The 21,139-nt window shown below is 43.5% G+C and overlaps 1 protein-coding gene across 1 annotated transcript; it reads right to left on the bottom strand.

Annotated features, from left to right (window-relative positions):
• Window positions 1-288: 288 nt before the first annotated feature.
• Window positions 289-21,099, bottom strand: LOC106695465 (maestro heat-like repeat-containing protein family member 1). The gene is made up of 12 exons (XM_023748389.1): window positions 20,956-21,099; window positions 20,569-20,701; window positions 19,771-19,955; window positions 18,823-18,960; window positions 18,483-18,600; window positions 17,714-17,854; window positions 17,217-17,390; window positions 10,413-10,571; window positions 9,712-9,834; window positions 8,287-8,392; window positions 6,510-6,575; window positions 289-902 (listed from the first exon to the last, which is right to left on the bottom strand). Exons 3-12 carry the CDS (start codon window positions 19,932-19,934, stop codon window positions 631-633), a joined length of 1,461 nt encoding a protein of 486 aa, XP_023604157.1. The 5' UTR covers window positions 19,935-19,955; window positions 20,569-20,701; window positions 20,956-21,099; the 3' UTR covers window positions 289-630.
• Window positions 21,100-21,139: the final 40 nt, after the last annotated feature.

Below are 21,139 nucleotides of genomic sequence, written 5' to 3'. Positions count from 1 at the left end.
TGCTGCTCCACTGTATGTAAACCACAGCCCGCCTTTTATCCTCTAACCTGAAATCTGAATACACCCGTGGAAATGTGTCAAGCATGTGAATTTCCTGCAACCTGTGAAGAGGTGAGGGAAAGATTGAAAACTAGGTGCCCTGTGATTCTACCACCCTACTCCTCCCTTTTGCCATTTGAAACTTTGCCTGAAGGTGGAAGGAACTGCTTCCAGAGCTGTTGCTGTCACTCAGGTTTACGCCCTAACCCCCGAAACTAAGATGGAAGCCATTTTGTTTAGGATGAAAAAATAACATTTATTTAAAAATGTATATACTGATAGCTAACAATACCCTAGGGGAGATAGAGAACAAGGAATATACTATATCTTCTAAGATCAAAACTACCTATTTGGGGTTAAACCAAAGTCGCCCACCCAGTTGGAAAAAAGGTGGGAGAGACTACGCAGAGTCCAGCACTGACATCCGAATAAACAACTGGAAAAGGCTTTAGCCACCAGTTCTAAATGTTCACAGTGACTCAGGAGCAACTTGTTTGGGGATCAATTCAGTTTCATCAGGGAGACTTTCAGACTTTGGTTCTTGTGACTGTGTTGACTTTTCTAAGTTGCCTATTATAAGGCGAGTATTTTTTACCCTCCCTTGCACCAGTTCCACAGTAAATTTAGAGGGCCTAGGAGCCAATTCCTGGGCCGATCAGTATCATTATCTCCTTCCTGTCTGACAGTCTTAAATAGGTGCCTCTTTCTTTTTCGGGCTTTCCTGCCACATAATCGGAAGAAGCGAGTACTTATAATGGAAGTAGAGCTGTCCTCAGGATTAACATATTCCTCAATATTTTGAAGAAGAGTAGTCACCAGAATCTGGATAGATTCCACAGGATCATTCTTCAAACTTTCAAGAGCTGAAACCAGAAAGGAAGTCAACTCAGATTCTCAAGCTCCAAAAACTGTTTACCCAAACACCATTGTTTTCCACCCACTTGTCACATTATAATATAACTTCATTTAGAATAACTTTGTGTCATTGTAATAGTGCTATTGTTTGACTATAGAAAATGTTTAAATACAAATTGTTTTTTTAAAAGGAAAGGAAAAAAAAGCACTCACCCCGAAAAGAAAATATGATATTTTCATACCTGTCCTTGCAGTATTTCTTAAATATCTAACATAGACACTTTGTTTTACAAAAATAGGATTTACATTTTTCTCCCCATAAAATATTTCCCCATATAACTTAATATCCAATCACATGATTCTATCATAATTTCTTTGATCAATACCTTATTAATGAACAATAAGGCTGCTTTCCATTTTTCACTGTTATAAACAATGATCAACAACTCTTAATTGAGATTTACAGTACTATCATCATGCACTGTGCCATAAACAAAGACTATATATCCCATCCTCCCTTGCAGCTAGGTGTGGTCATATAACTAAGTTCTGACCAAGTGTGTGTAAGGGAAAGAGGCATATGCAACTTCCTAGAGATATAGTAGTGAATAAGAAAGACATTCCCCACAGTCAAGAACATTCTAGCCCAGCCGGTGCAGCTCGGTAGTTAAGCATCAATATATGAACCTGGAGGTCACGGTTTGATTCCTGGTCAGGGCACCTGCCCAGGTTTCAGGCTCGATCCCCAGTGTGGGGCATGCAGGAGGCAGCCAATCAATGATTCTCATCATTGATGTTTTTATCTCTCCCTCCCTCTCCCTTCCCCTTCCTCTCTGAAATCAATAAAAATAGATATTTATTTAAATAGAACTTAATATTCTAGTGGAGGAAAAAAGAAAATATAAATTAAGTGCAAAGAAGTAAATTTAACAGGATGATGAGAACAGCTAATTGGGAAGGACCCCTTTAGATAGGCCAGTCAGGGAATGCCTCTCTGAGAAGGTGACATTTGAGCTGGGATGCAAAGAATGGGAGCCAGCCTCCAAGGCAGCCCCATGAAGATCGAGGGCAGAAAGTATCCCAGTGGAGGCAGGGATCGCATCATCCTGCAGAAAATAGCCAGTGTGGCTGCCCCTTTTAGTGAGGGGGACATGATGTAGGCTAGGGGTGGAGAGAAGTCAGAAGCCAGACTTCTCAGGGCCTGTGACCCAGGGTAAGGGACCAAACTTTGACCCAAAGAGCAGTGGAGAGCCACTGAAGGGGTTTAAGCAAAATCGTGCTATGATCCAGTGTACATGTTTCAAGGAGTTCCTGGCTGCTGCATGGAAAGTAGTGTAGAGAGAGGAACAGGATGTCAGGAGCTGTCAAAGTGGTCCAGTTAAAGAATAGGGGCGCATAGTTTAGAGTTGAGGGGGAACAGAGGGATGGAGACAGGAAATTACTTACTAGTATTGCAAAGGAGAAAAAGGACAGAAAGAATGTGGGCTCAACAAATCTAAAAGCCAACCAGACCCATCAAAGTCTACATCTTCATGTTGATCCAATTTAGAATAGAAAAAGGGAGAGTTGGGCTTGCACTATCTAGAAAAATATACAATCCTTTAAAGAACCACTTCTCAACCACAGGTTTGCTCAGAACTACATATGGGTGGAAGTGTAATTAGAAGTATTTTCCTTGGGAAAAATTTCCTCCTATCTAGGTATTAGGGCATCTTTCTAGGGGGCTGGGTGGGAAGAGGCTGATAGACTTAGGAGTCCAAGATTTCCATTCTGGATATACTTTCCCTGAAATTGAACTATGAAATTGAACTATGGTAGCTGGAATAGGTATCTACTACACTGTAAAACCTAAAAGAAGGCAGCCAGCATATAAAATGTCAGAGCCAGAACTGAAGCCAGGATCAAGCCCTCAGAGGGCAGATGCTACCAGCTGATGGTTAATGTGCTAGGAGTAGCATGGCTTCTCTCTGGGAAGCAACAAATATACTCCCTTAGCTACAAATATACTCCCTACCTGCCCTCCCAATACCACCCCTCCCCTGGCCCAGAAGCCTGAGTCACTTCAACACAGATGTTTTCTGGGACATCTATGTGCCCAGCAAAGCTCAGTGCTTCCCATGTTTTGTGTTCAATCATCAAAACAATGTTCAAGATCAGCACTATTATCCTCATGATGCCAATGGAGAAACAGGCACAGAGGCAAAGTAACTGGCCCAAGTTCACATGGCTCATTATCAAGAGATCTAGTATGTGAAAGTGGTCTGAGTAATGCAGACTTTGTGGAAGAAAGTACCCTTAGAAGTCATTTACCATTTTACTCTCTGGACAAAGCTATAAAGAAAACAAGGACTTGTCTATCTCCAGTTGTCTGCTAGGCATTTCCTCTGAGACAGGATTCCACCACTACCTCACAAACAGCATCCCTCAAATATTACCTCACAGCAGGCACCAGGAAACTCTAACTGGGCTCAAACCGGAGGGCAAAGCCCCTGAGGATAGGCATCTGCAACACCAGAACAGCAAGCCTGTGGCATTCATGCCAGGACTTTCAGACAAACACATAACACTCTCAACTACAAAAGGGCTGAGACATAGGAACAGGAGCTAGAAAAGCAAACATTCTCTTCATCTTGTCTCTACATCAAGGAAGGAAACTGTGGTATGAAAAATAGTGAAGAATAAGTAATTCAAAAATCCTTTCCATTTGGTCCTGGAATGAATTCGACCACCCACCATTGATCACAAGCTACCTAAACTCTTCCCAGTGTCCATTAGCAGAGTTAAGAACTGTGTTCAATGCTGCACCCTACACTCAGGTAAAACCCTAAATCTTTACCATGGCTAAAGGCCGCATCAACGTGGCCCCACTGCTGTTCTCTGATCTCATCACCTCCTGCCCTGCCTTTTGCTCACCCCATGCCATCACATTGATCTTCTTGTTCTCCCTTGAACATGCCAAGTGCTTATCCCTCAAAGAGTCATAGGGTTCACTCCCTCATTTCCTCCGGCTCTCTGCTTAAATGTCCCATAGCGGAGGGGTACCCCGGGCCCCACTCCGGCCCTTCTTACCCCTTGCCTTATGGAGATAGTGACCTCCACAGTGCTTATGTAACATCTATGTATTTGTTGAGGGGGTATTCCTCCCTTCCCGACTAGAATGTAAACTGCATGAAGGATAGGTTATCAGTTTTGTTCACTGCAGTATGTCATGCTTAGAATAGTACATAGTATACAGTAGGTTTTCAATACTTAACAAATGTAATTACTAGAGAGCAATGGCAGGGAGTCAGCAGAAGTACATCCTATATAAAACATAGGTGTGGCTCTTCAGGGACTGAAGGGAACAAAGGGTTTTGAAAGGTGAGGTAAAACTTTCTCTTCTGATAGACACTGGGAATAGCAGCTCCTCTTTCTCCACACTACCAACTTCCATTCCCTACCTCTTTTTTAGGACTTTGGTAAGATTAAGAATAATGGAGACCTGGCCAACATGGCTCAGTAGTTCAGCATTGACGCATGAACCAGGGGGTTACTGTTCGATTCCTGGTCAGGGCACATGCCTGGTTGTGAGCTCAATCCCCAGTAGGGGGCGTACAGGAGGCAGCTGATTGATAATTCTCATCATTGATGTTTCTATCTCCCTCTCCCTCTCCCTCTCCCTCTCCCTCTCCCTTCCTCTTTCTGAAATAAAAAACAACAAGAACAAACCACATATCTTTTAAAAAAGAAAAGGTGACCACGAATTGCTACGTCTTGAAATTGGGGTATGGGTACCTGTTACTATATTACTAGGGGCCCAGTGCAAGAAAATTCATGCACTGGAGGGGGCTCCTCTCACAGTCCAGGAGCCCTCAGGTGTGGGAGGTGACCCGGCGATAAGGGGAAGGCAACACCCCATCACACCTCTGCTGCTGCCCCTGCCAGCAGCATAAGCTTCGGCTAGCCCTGGATATTTGAGTCTCGGGCTGGACCTGGGAAGCTGGGGCGCTGAGGGGACTGGGGGTCTCCGGAAGCAGGCACGTGGAGCAGCCATGCCCACTGAGGGCAGGCTCAGCCTTGATGCGCGCCTGCCGCCCTGGCGGGGCTGAGGGGACTGGGCACTGCCATCTTATAGCTGTGGGTGCCACCATCTTATGGCTGTGGGTGCCACAGGGCAATCAATTAGCATATTCCCTCCTCATTGGCTGTGGACACTGCCATCTTTGCAATGGCATGAGGGTCAATTAGCATATTTCCTCTTTATTAGATAGATTCTCTATACTTTTAAATAACACTTTAAAATATCTTAAAACAGCCACAGGAAAAGGAGAGATTACCTACAAAGGAAAAAAAACTAGAATAGCAGGCTTCTAGTTAGCAACAAAGAAAGCCAGGAAATAATAGCACAATGTCTTCAAAATGCTGAGAGAAATTAATTGTTGGTGTAGAATTTTAAAACTAGTAAAGCTATCTTGTAAGGATGAGGGTAAGAAGAAATTTATACAAACAAAACAAAATCTAAGACAGTATATTATCAAGATACCAGCACTAATATGCAATAACTTAATAAAAAAAATTAATAAAAAGTGTGTAAAAAAAAAGATACCAGCACTAGCCCTGGCCAGGTGGCTCAGTTGGTTAGAGTGTCATTCCCTACACCAAAAGGTTGCAGGTTCCATCCCCTATCGGGGCATGTACGGGAAGCAACCGATGAATGTTTCTCTCTCTCTCTCTCTCTCTCCCTGCCTCCCTCCCTCCCACCCTCCCTCCCTCCCTCTCTCCCTCTGAAGGCAATAAACATATCCTCCAGTGAGGATTTTTTTAAAAGATACCAGCACTAAAGAAACTTCTAAAAGGTTACTTCTAGAAGGATGGAGAAAAATGACCCCTGAGGGATGGTCAGAGAAACAAAACAAAACAAAAATGGTGAGCATATAACACTTTGTAAATCTATGGTTTGTATAAAATAACAATAATAATCATAGCATATAAATTATGATTTTACAAACGGAACTAATATATTGGTTAATAAAAGCCTGTAATTGGGAAAGGCGGTGATTGAAATTCATGTCAACATAGTAGGAAAGATTAAAATGTTGTACTTTAAACTTGGTTAAGTTCAACATGCATGATAAAAGTCGAGTTTTTAGTATCTAGTCTGGAGTAAGAATTACACTTGTATATGAGGAGGCATATATAAGAATGTTCATGGTAGCATTGTTTGAATAGCAAAAAAATTGAAATAACTTAAATATTAATATATCAAGGGCTCTATAAGTATAAATTAATTTTAAAATATTTTAAGGCAGTAAAAAAGAACACAAAACTGCATGTTCTTCAGGGGGAAAGGAACCATGTCTGCTTTACACTCCTCTGCAGGGTCAGCCCAGAGCACAGGACAGAGGGGCAGTGACAAAACGTATTGTTAGCAGTGCTTTTATATAACTGGTATGATGATAAATAATCTTATCTTTCTCTTACTTCTCTTCACTTAAACTTTTAGTATAACATTTATACTGGTAAGAGTAAACTTTTAAAATAATGTCACATGTATGTCAGGAATTGCCTCTTCCTAATTTCTATCTTGCACCATCCCCTTATATAACCCAGAACCCAGGTGCGAGGCCCAGACTCACCATTTCGTAACAGCTGCACATCATCCTCATGTATGGAATGCAGGTTTATCTTCTTAGCTATTAATGCTAAAGACAGAACAGATGTAAAGTCCATCCAGAATTCCTGAGCCTTTGGGCCATCCCTTTCCCCAGGCTCAGTAGTGACAAGGACATTTATAAAATGATTTTAGCAAGGAATGTATGTAAGAGAAGCCTTGCTGGCTACATGTCAGTGTCCTAGTGAAAGAACAGCCCTCAGAGCAGCTGTGACCCAGGTGATAAGTGGAGCCTGCGCCAAGGATGTTAAACTTCATGGGGCTCCTACACCAACAGAAGATGGACTGGGGGCACAAGGCAATAATTTGCAAAAATAAAATATGGATGGGCAATAAACAGGACAAAATACATAACCTAGCTGTTGATTGAAAAAAAAATTAACCAAAACAACAAGCTTCTTTGTTTTCACCTATCAAATTGGTAATGATTTTAAAAACATATTACCTAGGGTTGCCAAATGTTTGGCGAAATGGATACTCATGTACATACTGGTGACAAGAGAAAATGAATCTAACTTTTTAGAAGGCAGTTCCAAATCCTTAAAATTCTGCATACCCTTTGAGTCCAGGAACTCTACTTTTAAGCAATGTATCTTAACAAAATAATCATGATGACATGCAGAGATTTAACCACTATGTCCCTGTCTATAAAAACAAAAGATAACACAGTCTCAATATTCAAAAATAAGGACTGGTTTCATAAATCCATTATACAATAAAATTAATATTATGTAGTCATTAAATATAATGTTGATGAGTAAGTAATACATGTATTTGTGATAGAGCTGTGTACCAAAGTTTCTTTTTTAAAAGTTTCCCTAACTGGTTTGGCTCAGTGGATAGAGCATTGGTCTGCGGACTGAAAGCTCCCAGGTTCCATTCTGGTCAAGGGCATGTACCTTGGTTGTGGGCACATCCCAGTAGGGGGTGTGCAGGAGACAGCTGATCAATGTTTCTCTCTCATGGATGTTTCTAAATCTCTATCCCCCTCCCTTCCTCTCTGTAAAAAATCAATAAAAATATTTACAATAATCAAATAAATGAAAGTTCTATAGCTCTGCTCCAGTGGGTCAGTGATTGAGCATCGATCCAGGAACCAAGAGATTATGGTTCAATTACCTGGCTTGTGGGCTCAATCCCCAGTAGGGACAATGAAGGAAGCAGCCAATCAATGATTCTCTCTCTCCCTTCTACTCTCTCTAAAATCAATTAAAAACATATTTTTTAAAGTGCTGTGTGTGTGTGTGTGTGTGTGTGTGTGTGTAGCATATTTTTAAGAAAAATAATTCTATGGTGTTAGTAGTGGTTAAATCCAAATGATGTAAGTTCTGGCATTACTCATTGTCTTCTTTCAGCCAGTCTGAATATGTTATGCTTTCTAACATAAACACATACTGTTATGGTTTAAAACAAAAAATATTTTGGGAAATCCATGGGGTTCCAGTTGAAGCAACAGCTTTTTCCTTCCAAATGTGTACATTTCTCTTCCTCACAAAGCAGCATGCTGACAAAGTGGGTAGATGCACACAATCCAGGACAAAGGCAGATAGCTTACTCCTCCTCCCCAGGCATTTCTAACACAAATTTTGGAGGCTGACAGCACATCTCAAATCAGGTCAGAGCTAGGAAAGGATGTAACCAACTTCATCATACCATGGTTCTGGCTTTGCCCTTTAGTGAAAGGTCAAGGAGGGCTTTCCTGCTGGAGAGAAGGGAGGAATTGACAGGAGGGACCACCTTACCTATGAAATGGACTGCAGCTGTCCGTAGGAAGGACTCGGAGCTCTTCAAGAAGCTGAAGCTCTGAAACAGTAACTCCCCCACTAATTGTATTTTGCATGTATTCACCTGTGAAGTCAAAGAGGAGTAATGCTGACAAGGAGAGGAGGGTTGCTGGGAACTCGACTGAAGACCGTCTTGCAGCCTTGGCCCTATCACCTTGTCCACAAGCAGCAGCATTTTCTGTCTTCAGTCAGCTTAAACCAGTGGTTCCCAAGCTTATTTGGCCTACCGCCCCCTTTCCAGAAAAAATATTACTCAGCCCCTGGAAATTAATTTTTTTAATTTTAATAGCAGTTACTCATCGCCCCCAAATGCACCTGTGGCCATCACTGCCCCCCTGGATCGCTGCAGCGCCCACCGGGGGCGGTAGCGCCCACTTTGGGAATCACTGGCTTAAAGGATTTGAACCTATACACTCAGATACCCCCACCCCAGCAAAAGTGCAGCCTCAGCAGAAAGTTCATAAAGAGAATTTTCCTCCTTGGTACCAACATGATAAGGGAGAAAACAGCCCTAACTGGTTTGGCTAAGTGGATAGAGCATCGGCCTGTGGACTCAAGGGTCCCAGGTTCAATGCTGGTCAAGGGCATGTACCTTGGTTGTGGGCACATCCCCAGTGGGGAGTGTGCAGGAGGCAGCTGATCGATGTTTCTCTCTCATCGATGTTTCTAACTATCTATCCCTCTCCCTTCCTCTCTGTAAAAAAAAAAACCACAATAAAATATATTTTTTTAAAAAAAAGGGGAGAAAACAACTGATGTAGAGCCAGGAGACCCATGTTTGAATACTGGCCCTGACACGGGCCTCAATTTTTTCATCTGAAGTGTTGAAATAAAACCTGCCTAACCTACCAATGGCTCCAATGGGATAATGGATGTTAAAGTGTACACGGTAAAGTGCTCTATCTATGTAAGGCATTCAAATTCATAATATTAGAATTACTCATTTAGTTCCTCACCTACTCGCGTAGCCCTTAAATGTTTACTTTTCAGCAAGGATTCCTGCTCTATGGCCTGTTCTTGACTTCACTGAAGTCACTGAAGCTACAGACCATTACCACCATGACTGTTGATCTCAAGCCCTGAGGACTCCTGTCTATATCTCTTCCTCTAACCAGAAAGCTTCTATCCCATTGGCATCTATTAACCTTGCACGATGTCCCTAGCCTCTGAGGCAGAGTTTGAGATGCTAAGAGGATCAAATATGGAGATCCAGGGACTGGCATCCCAAATGTGGGTTCTCAAAGTTTGCTGATGAGAAAGAATGAGAATCAAGGAAAGGAAAGAATACATCTTCTGTCAGCCCTCTCCTCTTTGCCCACCGAGCCTGCCAGTGAGTCCATAGCATGCAGAATGCAACCGGCTTCCTCAGAGACTCTCACTCACCAAATGGTTGCATGTTTCTTCCAACACCTGCATGTGATCACTGAGGGTGGTATGCTGAAACATCTGTGTGAAGGATGACCAGCCAATCACATTCGTCCACTCAGTCAGGGCTGCTCCACAGGCCTATGGGATGGACACAAGGAAATCCTAAGTCTACCTCCTATAATTCTGGAGAGCCAGGCCAGACCATGAAACTAGTCCACAAGGGGTTTGGTTGGGATTAGTAGCTGGGATCAGGAGCCTTGATCGTGTGAAAAGATGTAAATAACTTCAGGGAGGGGTACCATATCTGTCTAAGACTGATGGCACCCAATAGAGGGTAAAAGTGCTCAGATTCAGCCCGGAAAATGATACCAAAGAGGTGTAGAGCAGTGGTTCTCAACCTGTGGGCCGCGACCCCTTTGGCTGTCGAACGACCCTTTCACAGGGGTCGCCTAAGAACATCCTGCATATCAGATATTTACATTACGATTCATAACAGTAGCAACATTATAGTTATGAAGTAGCAACGAAAATAATTTTATGGTTGGGTCACAACCTGAGGAACTGTATTTAAACAGCCAGAAGGTTGAGAACCACTGGTGTAGAGTGAATGCAGATCCCAGACCAGGCTCATGAAAGAGGACTAAAGGGAAGGGGCCGTGCTCTAGCAGAAAGGGGTTATGTCAGGCTGAGGTTGGCAGGACAGAGATCACCCGTACCTTGACCACCTCGGTGTTGTTGTCCTCTAAGCTAAGCAGCAGCGGGACTAAAAAACTGTACAGATGTTTCTTGATGGCATATCCAGGCTTGAATTTGTTGACTCTATGTAGCATGTGCCTAAGGGCAGAGACGGCTGTGATCTTCACCTGGTCCCTCTCCTGCCATGAAGAGCAAAATGGAGATGAGGAGGCTATGGTTTCCCTCTGACCCTGCCTCGCTTGGCTTTCATACACACACATTTCATTTTTCACATCCATAGGACACTGCATTTACATACTAAAAAGGCAACATGATTTGTGGAGCTGAGCAAATCTCTTTAGCCCCTAGAGCTAATAAGCCTCCTAGAGTTATGGCACTGTGCTAGGCAAACTAAGATTATAATTTCAGTTCTGTCGTGGATCATATCTCCAACCTATCACTTTATTCCTTCTGGGGATTTAGCTCAAGAATGCCAAATTTAAAAAAAAATTAATTGTCCTAGTTATGCTATAATTGTTTAAATCTATATTAGCTTGTGTTAATTAGCAAGGATCACAAACAGCTAAACTTTATACACTTTCAAGAGTATAGTATATTTTAAGTATACAAATATTTTTAAGCACCTATAATGAGCTAGGGACTTACTAAATAGCAGACATGATGGGACAAGACAGTTCCTGAATTGGTAGGATACAGAAAACAGATATTTTAACAAGTTGAATTATTTTTTGCACAAAGCACATAATGGCTAAACAGAGAGATGATTCAATGTTAGTATTTTAATTAAAAAAACAACAACAGGATCCAATACAGTGGTGGAGTAGGTGGAAGTTACACTTACCTCCTCCCAGAATCAAACCAGAAGTACAACTAAATTTTAGAACAATCAACCTAAGTAACCAATTGAAGTCCAGCTGAACAGAAGTCTTATGACCAAGGATTTATAGAAGAAGCCACATGGAGACTGGTAGGATGGACTGAGGCTCAAAAAGAGGTGGCCCCACACGTGCAGCAGTAGAGAATCTGGAGAGATATTTCACCTACAAAGTCCACTGTCAGGAGCAACGGCCTCAACCCAACACAGGCTCCCCAGTCTGGAGCATCACAAAAGGAAGAGAAACCCACCTAATTCCTGGCTGTGAAAGTCATCAGAGATTCCATCTACTAGGGAGAGAAGGGAGTCGGCCAGAAACCCAGGAGCCCTCTTAAAAAGTCAGTGCAGAAAATGTCATTTCCAGCCACTCACCATGGGCTCCAGCGGAGGGAAGGTAGCTCAGAGCAGACTGAGTCATACAGGGAGAGACTGGGATGTGTGGCTTCACGGAGAGCTAAAGGGACAGCCAGCAGGGTCCTTGTGTTGAATACCTCCCCCACCACAGTCCATAGATACCATATTTCTTGGGTTGAGCATTCCCCTCCACGGGGCATCAACGTGGTGGAATGCATTAGTACTCCCTCCCAAATACCTGTATCCCTGCCCTGCCAAGCTCCCACCAGCCAGCCTGAGCTGGCAGTGCAGACTTTCTTGGAGGGATCTTTAGGATGTGTAGGCAGACAAACGGGATGTCAGAGACTAAGTTCTGTGGCTTTAGGGTGAGGGTCATTTTCCCCCTCACATGCTGACTGGAGCCACCATTGCTGTGCAAAGCTCTCTATCCACATGACCAAATATTGGTCTGTTTTAGCCCTATAAACTCTGCTGGCCTTACCCTGATGACTCCCTCAGAACCCACCCAACCACAAATGTCTGAGGCCCCATGCAGGTGGCAGCTGGCAGCTGGCTTTGGTGTACCATGAGACATTTCCTGAGTGGCCTCAGAAGCAGTACTGGCTTCAAGTTAGTATATGTATCAACCTGGTGAATACCACTGGCCCCAACATGAGAACCTACTTCAATTTGCATATTGCCAGAGGCAATTCCAGTGATTGGGCCTAACAGGAAGCCAGCAGGCAAAGGCATATCTTGGAGTGTCTTGGGACTTTTGCTGACCCCTCCCATGGGTTTGGTGCTGATGGAGGCCAGACATGGCATGCACTTTGGCTCCTCCCATATGCACCCTTATCCTTCAGAGGCTGCCACAAAATGTGGATCGTTTGTAGATCCTAACAGGTAGCCCAGGGCCAGTCACAGGCAGCATCTGATATTCACCAGCACCAGAGTCCCTCCCAAGAGGCCTCAGAACCTGGTGGCAGGCTTCAGACCACATTAGAGAACAACCCAATTAGCCCCACAAGTGGCACATTGAAAGGAAGATTTTGGCAGATACCAGACCCTGCTGGGGTGAATTCTACTTCATGGGGTTAGTCCCTGCCCAGCAACTCATACAGTGAGGTCAGGTTCAATCCTCACAGTCAGCCAGCCTGAAGGTTAACCCTACACATGGATACACCAACAGCAATAAGGCTGAACTACAGCCCTGGCTTGTGGCCTTCAGTAGGTTGGGTGTCTTCCTGAGAACTGAAAGATTGCCAGTTCAATTCTTGGCCAGGGCACATGCCCAGATTGTGGGCTCAATCCCTTTAGGGGTGCGTGCAGGAGGCAGCTGATCAATGTTGCTCTCATACTGATGTTTCTCTCTCTTTCTCCCTTCTCTCTCCAAAAATAAATTTAAAAATCTTTTTTTAAAAGACTCAACTACAACAGGAAGGATCACATAACACACTCCTGGAACACCTTGCTCTAGTGATCAGGGAGACAGCACTACCAAGCCCCACAGGACACCTACGAAATAAATACCAAGATTGGGAGACATAGCACATCTACCTAATACAATGAAACAAATACAGAGAGGTAGCCAACATGAGAATACAAGGAAACATACCCCAAATAAAATAACAGAGAATCCCCAGAAAAAGAACTAAAAACAATGAATGCAAGCAATCTACTAAATACAGAGTTCAAAACAATGGTTAAAAGGATGCTCAATAAACGCAGGGAAGAATGGATGAACTCAGTGGAAACAAGAAAAGAAAGTAATAGGACACAGAAACTATAAAAAAGAACCAGTGAAAAATACAGAATACACTAGGAGGAACCAACTATAGACTAAATGAAGCAAAGGATTGAATTTGCAATATGGAAGATAAGGTAGCACAGAATAGCCAATCAGAGCATGAAAAAAGGAGAGAGAGAGAGAGAGAGAGAGAGAGAGAGAGAGACAGAGAGAGAGAGAGAGAGAATTCTTGTTGTTGTTAATCTTCATCCTAGGGTATTTTATCCAGTAATTTTTAGAGGGAGTTGGAAGGGAATGTTAGAGACAGAGGGAGAGATACATTGATGTGAGAGAGACACATGGATTGGTTGCATCCCGTACACTCCCCAACCAGGGCCTAGGATTGAACCTTTGACCAGAATTGACCCTGTAACCCTTCTGTTCATGGGCCGATGCTCAGTGAAGGAGCCAGGGCTAAAAGAGAATTTTAAAAAAATGATAATGCTATAAGGGGCCTCTGGGACAACATCAAGTATACCAACGTCTGCATTATCAGGGGCACCACAGGGAGCAGAAAGAAAGCAAGGGATTAAAAACCTATTTAAAGAAATAATGATGGAAAACTTTCCTAATTTGTGAAGGAAAAAGACACACAAGTCCAGGAAGTACAGAGCGTCCTATGCAAGATAATCCCAAAGAGAACCACGCCAAGACACATCAAAATTATAATTTAAAAATAACTCTCAGCAAAGTAGAAATAGACAGAACATACCATAACATAATAAATGCCATCTGTCATAAACATGCAACTAACATCAAACTCAACAGGGAAAAACTAAAAGATCAGAAACAAGACAGAGATGTCCACTTCCACCACTCTTAGGCAACATAGTACTGCAATCAGACAGCAAGAAGAAATAAAAGGCATCCAAACTGGAAATAAATAAAACTATCATTATTTGCAGATGACTTGATACTCTATATTGAGAAACCTAAAGATTCCAACAAAAAAAACTACTAAAATTTATAAATTAATTCAGTAAGGTATCAGGATACAAAATAAATATTCAGAATTCTATTGCATTTTTCCTGTTTTTGATTTTTCAGTTGCATTTGTATACACCAATAATAAACTATCAGACAGTAAACCAAAGAGAACAATCTCATTTACAACTGCATCAAAAATAAAATACCTAGGAATAAATTTAATCAAGGAGATAGAAGAACCATACAGAAAACTATGGAAGACATTAAAGAAATCCACTGAAAAATGTCCATACTACCCAAAGCAATCTATAAATTCAACCCACTTCCCATTAAAATACCAACAGCATACTTCACAGATCTATAACGAACTCTCCAAAAATTCATCTGGAATAAAAAAAGACCCCGAATAGCTGCAGCAATCCTGAGAAAGAACAAAGTAGGTGGGATCTCAATACCAGATATCAAGCTGTAATACAAAGCCACTGTTCTCAAAACTGCCTGGTACTGGCACAAGAACAGACATATAGATCAATGGAATAGAATAGAGAACCCAGAAATTGGCCCGAACCAATATGCTCAATTAATATTTGACAAAGGAGGCAAGAACATACAATGGAGCCAGGATAGTCTCTTCAATAAATGGTGTTGGGAAAATTGGACAGATATATACAAGAAAATGAAACTAGACCACCAACTTACACCATACACAAAAATTAACTCAAAATGGATAAAGGACTTAAATGTACGACAGGAAACCATAAAAATTCTAGAAGAATCAAAAGGCAACAAAATCTCAGACATATGCCGAAGCAATTTCTTCACTGATACAACCCCTAGGGCACTTGAAACTAAAGAGAAAATGAACAAATGGGACTACATCAAAATAAAAAGCTTCTGCACAGCAAAAGAAACCATCAACAAAACAACAAGAAAACCCACTGCATGGGAAAACATATTTGCCAACGTCATATCTGATAAGGGCCTAATCTCCAAAATTTATAGGGAACTCATACAACTTAACAAAAGGAAGATAAACAATCCAATCAAAAAATGGGTAAAGGACCTAAATAGACACCTTTCAAAAGAGGCCCTTATCAGATATGACGTTGGCAAATATGTTTTCCAAAGTCACTAATCATCCGAGAAATGCAAATCAAAACAACAATGAGGTACCATCTCACACCTGTCAGACTGGCTATCATCAACAAATCAACAAACGACAAGTGCTGGAGGGGATGTGGAGAAAAAGGAACACTCGTGCACTGCTGGTGGGAATGCAGACTGGTGGAGCCACTATGGAAGACAGTATGGAGTTTCCTCAAAAAACTAGAAATGGAACTCCCATTTGACCCTGTGATCCCACTTCTAGGAATATATCCCAAGAAACCAGAAACACCAATTAGAAAGGATATATGCACCCCTATGTTCATAGCAGCACAATTCACCATAGCTAAGATCTGGAAACAGCCTAAGTGCCCATCAGTAGATGAATGGATTAGAAAACAGTGGTCCATCTACACGATGGAATACTATGCTGCTGTAAAAAAGAAGGAACTCTTACCATTTGCAACGGCATGGATGGAACTGGAGAGCATTATGCTAAGTGAAATAAGCCAGTCAATGAAGGAAAAATACCACATGATCTCACACATTCATGGATAATAGAGACCATTATAAACTTTTGAACAATAATAGATACAGAGGCAGAGCTGCCTCAAACAGATTGTCAAACTGCAGCGGGAAGGCCGGGGAGTGTTGGGGGGCAGGAGGGAGGGTGGTAAGAGATCAACCGAAGGACTTGTATGCATGCATATAAGCATAAGCAATGGACATAGACACTGGGGGGTAGGGGAGGCCAGGGGATTGTCAAGATGTAATACCCTTTGTAATACTTTAAGCAATGAAAAAAACATACATTAATAATGAGAAGACACAAAGAAAAAGACGAAAATGAATCTAGAAGGGAGGAGAGAGCTATAAGAAGGAAAGGTAAATGAAGAAATGTGTAAGCAACATATGGGAAAAATCTAAATGAGTATTGACTGTATAACATAACAGCAATGGTGGTGATTATGTTAAAGACTACATTTGGGGATTTTCAAAGAATGTGAAACTAAACTACTAGACAATATTAATTAATAAAACGGGGGCAGTGTAATCAAGCTTCTAAGGTTCTTATATTGTTTGGATGAAGGGTAAAGATGATTTTTAGGCTTTGTCAAGTCAAATATACATGTTGGGTTTTAAAAGTAACTGAAAAATAGATGAATCATGGAGTGAGTGTCCAGGCTCTTGGAGATTATGAGGCTGATACAAAAATAATTCAAATCCAAGGTTCAAATATTAAAAATTGATACATGCCAGAACAGGAATACTGTAAGTAAGCATACATCTCTGATGTGAAGTCCCTTCAACTCAAAATGGCTCTGATCTGTAAAGAGGCTGAGACATGGAGTGGGCTCTTACTGGCCTGGGTAGTTCAGATTTCTGAGCCTTTGGGTTTTGTAACAAGGTTCCTAGAATTCTAGGGTCTCTGTGTTGTTTAGAAGGAGGGTAAAAGTAATGAGTTCTTCCCCCACTCTTCAAGTTTGCAGAAGATCGTTGGAGTCAGAACCAATTTTACATCAGTATGTCACATTTCCCCCTTCAGTGGCTCCTTCAGGAAATTTGTGGTAAGAGAGTAAGTGGGTGAGTTCTTCATCTGTATGTAATAGGGACTGAATTTTGCACCTGTCTAATGCACTGCTTCAAGTAGCCAAGTCTCCTTTTTTCTGCCCCTCAGTGATTTTAGCCTTCCACCAAGTCCCATAGCCCCACCCCAGTACCCTTAATTCAGCTTCCAGTGTTCACCTTCAGCCCCAGCCCATACTGTTCCCAACTAATCCTAGGGACTTAGACCCATACATCATTGATGAGTGGACGCAGATGCCTGGAGATGCTGCAGAACATCGCCTTGACCTCTTCTCCATGCCCATGGTAGATGATGTTCCGTAGGGCCTTCACTGCCTGAACTGTCACCCGTGCCTCACTCTTCAGGAAGTCTCGCAAGGATGGAAACAGGCTCTTGACAGACTCTGACTGTTTGAAAGAAGGCAGAGATCATTTTCCACCTGGGCATCATGCAACACTTCAGGGATAGGGTTTTGAGAAAACAAGTGGTGCCTAAAAGAAACAGACCTAGGGAATCTAGGGGCTGGATGTGCAGAGGAAGTGGAAGGTGCTCAGGGTGTTTGGGAGGCCAGATGGCCAGGCTATGTAAGTCTGTAAACTGGATGTTGTACTGCCCTAGGATGAGGGGTTGGGAAATTTACTAAGCTCTGGGTAATTAAGAGACCCCAAGGGAAATAAATTAAGTGGTTCAGAGACTAACATTTGATTCCCATTGGGCCCCCCACTTTTACTTGACTTGGATGCAGTGCCAGGTTACTGATTCCACGGAGTCCAATTTCTTTCATGATGAGGTTGGGATCCTTGGTCCACTTGATTAGATTGCCCACAAAGTCTTGTCCCAGAGTCTGAGCCACTGATCGATGCCAGAGGAGCTGTGGAAACAAGGTTACTATAACCATGGATGGAGAAAAGGTCATGGGTACCTGGTGCTTCCCTAGCTCCCCGCAGGTAAGAACTGTGACCAGTTGAGAGCAGTAGTCGATCTGTGCACATGGGGTAGAGCCTACGGCAATGGTGGATAGCGCTGATAACAATTAGCATTTTGGGCAAGATCCTGGGATCCTAAAATCATTCCGGGAGTAATAATGCTGCTGATGGCATTTAAGTATATAAAATAAATATCAGAAATATAAAAAATATTTTTAAAAATTTCTATATGTGACCCAGCACCAGAGTTAAGTTAGGGTTTTTCAAAATGCTGATACTCCGAGCTCAAAAGGTTCGCCATCACTGGTATAAGGCAATGGTGGACACCAAGGTACATGCCCTTGATCAGAATCAAACCGGGAACATTTCAGTCCGCAGGCCGATGCTCTATTCCTGATCTCCTCCCCAGGCTTCCCCTGCCTCTTTTTAACCAGGCTCTGAAGTGGCACGGAAGCAAACCGCACTCTCTATTCTTTCCACTTTCTGGGGCAAGTTATTTAACATTTCTGTTAAATGTTCCTCAGCTACAGGGAATGAATGGCTAGGGCTGTGGTCCTCCCTCCAGGCTTTCACCTGTGCATAGACGGCCCTGGCCAAGGTCTTCCGATGATTATCTCCGCTGTCAAGGAAGGTCTTGGCAAGGTTCAGAATTCGGTGCAGCATGACTGCATCACAGTTCTTCACAATGCCACTGGGTGGGGCAGAGGAAGCCAAGAGTTGCTGGGTGGGGAGTGGGCAGTGGTGGAGGGGAGGTGGCAAGGGAACAGTATGCACAGAACAGGGAAAATGTGAAGGCTGAGGTCTGGGAGATGAGCAAGGGAGGGTTACAGGCTGCTGTATTTGAGTGCTGGACCCTGGAAAATTGGGATTGGGGGCTAGAGTGGTATTGGGCATGCTGGGGAAATGGTCCCACCTTGTCAGGTCCATGATCCCTCTGTAGTAAAATTTAGAGGAGGACAGATGATCCCAGCACTTATGCTCATCTGCATAGACCACCACTCCATCGTATGCGGCTGCGAAGAACACAAGCTTCACCACCTCCAGGGCACAACTGAAGGCCAATCGTCACGAGGTTTGTGAAAAGAACGGAACAGAAGGATGGACAAGGTGTTATGGCCTAGTTTGCATCCTTGTCCTGGCAAGCCAGGAGACAGTTCTCTAATCTGGTGGCTAGCTGGATCCTGCTTTCCAGCTGATGAAAACACATGGCTCTCTGAAACCCATCTCCAATTGTGTCTGCTCACCCCTTCAGCCTTGGTGCTCATCCAACCACAGAGTCTTGTAAAAGAGACTATAGAGATGTGCTAGTGCCACAGCTCAAATTCAGCTCTCCATAGTGTAGCAGGGTTAGGATACCTCTTCACCTCCACACCCACCTAACCAGAATGTCTCTGCTTACTGGTTTTCTTTATTTTTTTACTGTAAGATTTCACTTGAATAGAATACCCTGTGGGTATTTAAAAAGGAATGACAACCACTTATTTAGGAGTTCAACACCCTAAACTGCAGTAGTGACTTGCACGAGATGTCGCAGTTAGTGACAAAGCTAAGCCAGAGGTGATCCAGATTCGAATGGCCACAGCAGCACGGAGAGAATTGAATCTTTCATGTGCCGAGTCATGAACAGAGATGTGAACCGCTGGGTGAAGCATAAGAGTGCATGCAAGGAAAAGGGTAATGAGAAACATGAAAATATGTGGGGACATTCCAGCACGTGATGTTGGGGCACCCACACCGACATTCTAGCTCTGTGCTGCTGTCAGTCTCTTCTTCAGCTTCCCTAGGGGATTGGCATCCAGCTGTCCAGGGCCCTCTGGAGTTGACTAGCCTCATTTCTCCATCACACCAGGGTTAGGCTTACCTAGTGGGGTCCAAGGTCTTGCCTGAGCCCCCAACCTTCCTGTAGACCACCATATTCTTGGGGATCTTTTGCTCAATCACCCAGAAGAGATGACATAACACAGCCAGCAATAGCCGGGGGTAGAGTTCCAGGATGGCCTCCCGGCACAGAGTCCCGGATAGCATCTCACACAAGGCAAACGCCTCCTGGGGAAGACACATGGAAAGGAGGAAACAGAATTGACTAGGTCTGGTAAAGACATAAATGGTCCCACAACCCACACACTGCCCCTCCCTGTCAGTGCCCAAAGGACTGAGGTTTCTAAGAAGCATCCAAAGACTGAAAGCCCACAGCTCATCCCTGGGGAAATGAGGGGCCACACACATGTAATCTGCTCTCTCTTTATTCCCAAATATTAAAACCAAAAAGGGAACCAACTCTAATTTTTCAGCAGAAAATAAATTGGGCCACCCCATTTCAGACAACCAAACTTCATCCTCTGCGCCTAGCACCGCATGCCCCTGGCCAGGCCCCCAGAAATATGGGTGCCAGACCCAAAATCAGGAGATAGAAAAAGCTGATTAACTCTGAACATCAGTTTCCTTGTCTATGAACTGGGATTGATTCCTGCACTTTCTACATCATGGAGTTCTTGGATGTACAAAGTTCAAGTGCTAACCGTATGTGCAGTACTAGTGAGTCCAGTGTTAACAGTCTCCTCTTCACTGCTCCCTAACAACTGACCCCTTTAATCATCAGTTCTGCACGCAAGTCCCAGACATAAGTCCTCTGCCCACCGCCCGCCCTCCCCATGCTGACCTCCTCGGGCTCTAGGGCTTTCTCCGTCGTGCCCTCTGTGGAGTGGTTTTCCAGGATGCCTATCAGCAGCTGCAGGACGTTGATTGTGGTCTTTCGCTCGGTGCCGAACAACCTCCATGGGGCCAAAATGGTTCTGCAGGAGCCAGGGACAGCTATGTCATGGGCCCTGGTAATCATATTCTAGTACCAATCTGGTCCTGAGCCTATGAAGGGCCAGTTCTCAGGTTCTAGTGGGAGTGAGGCCCAAGAGGACTTGGCCAAAGAACATGAAGTTTGATTGGCATCAAGAAGAAAGCATCCTTGTGCAGTGATTTTTAACATGGGCTTGGGTTGGAGCAGGGGAGGGTTTACTGGGATGGAGTGTGCTCCTGGGTGTGGGAGAGGTACCTATCCCAAGGGAGGGGCCTGTTGAGCAGCAGGGGCACAACGCTGTGGGTGCAGTTGCCTGCCAGCAAGCACAGGGCCCGAAGGGTCTCCTCCTTTGTGTTGGGCTCCAGCTGCAATTTGAGCCGTTCCAGGATGCCCACCAAAATTTCCTCAACCTGCAGGGGAGAGCCAGAAAACCCCGTCA

Source organism: Myotis lucifugus, unplaced genomic scaffold, assembly GCF_000147115.1.
Source record: "Myotis lucifugus unplaced genomic scaffold, Myoluc2.0 scaffold_1352, whole genome shotgun sequence".
NCBI lineage: Eukaryota > Metazoa > Chordata > Mammalia > Chiroptera > Vespertilionidae > Myotis > Myotis lucifugus.
This window is presented reverse-complemented; position numbering and strand designations above follow the sequence as displayed.

Coding starts and splice junctions, on each gene's coding strand:
- LOC106695465 (XM_023748389.1), bottom strand. CDS start 19,934: ATGCTATCCGGGACTCTGTGCCGGGAGGCCATCCTGGAACTCTACCCC. Junction 18,601..18,822: donor GGGATCATGGACCTGACAAG/GTGGGACCATTT, acceptor TGCCCCACCCAG/TGGCATTGTGAAGAACTGTG. Junction 9,835..10,412: donor ACAACACCGAGGTGGTCAAG/GTACGGGTGATC, acceptor TCCATCCCATAG/GCCTGTGGAGCAGCCCTGAC.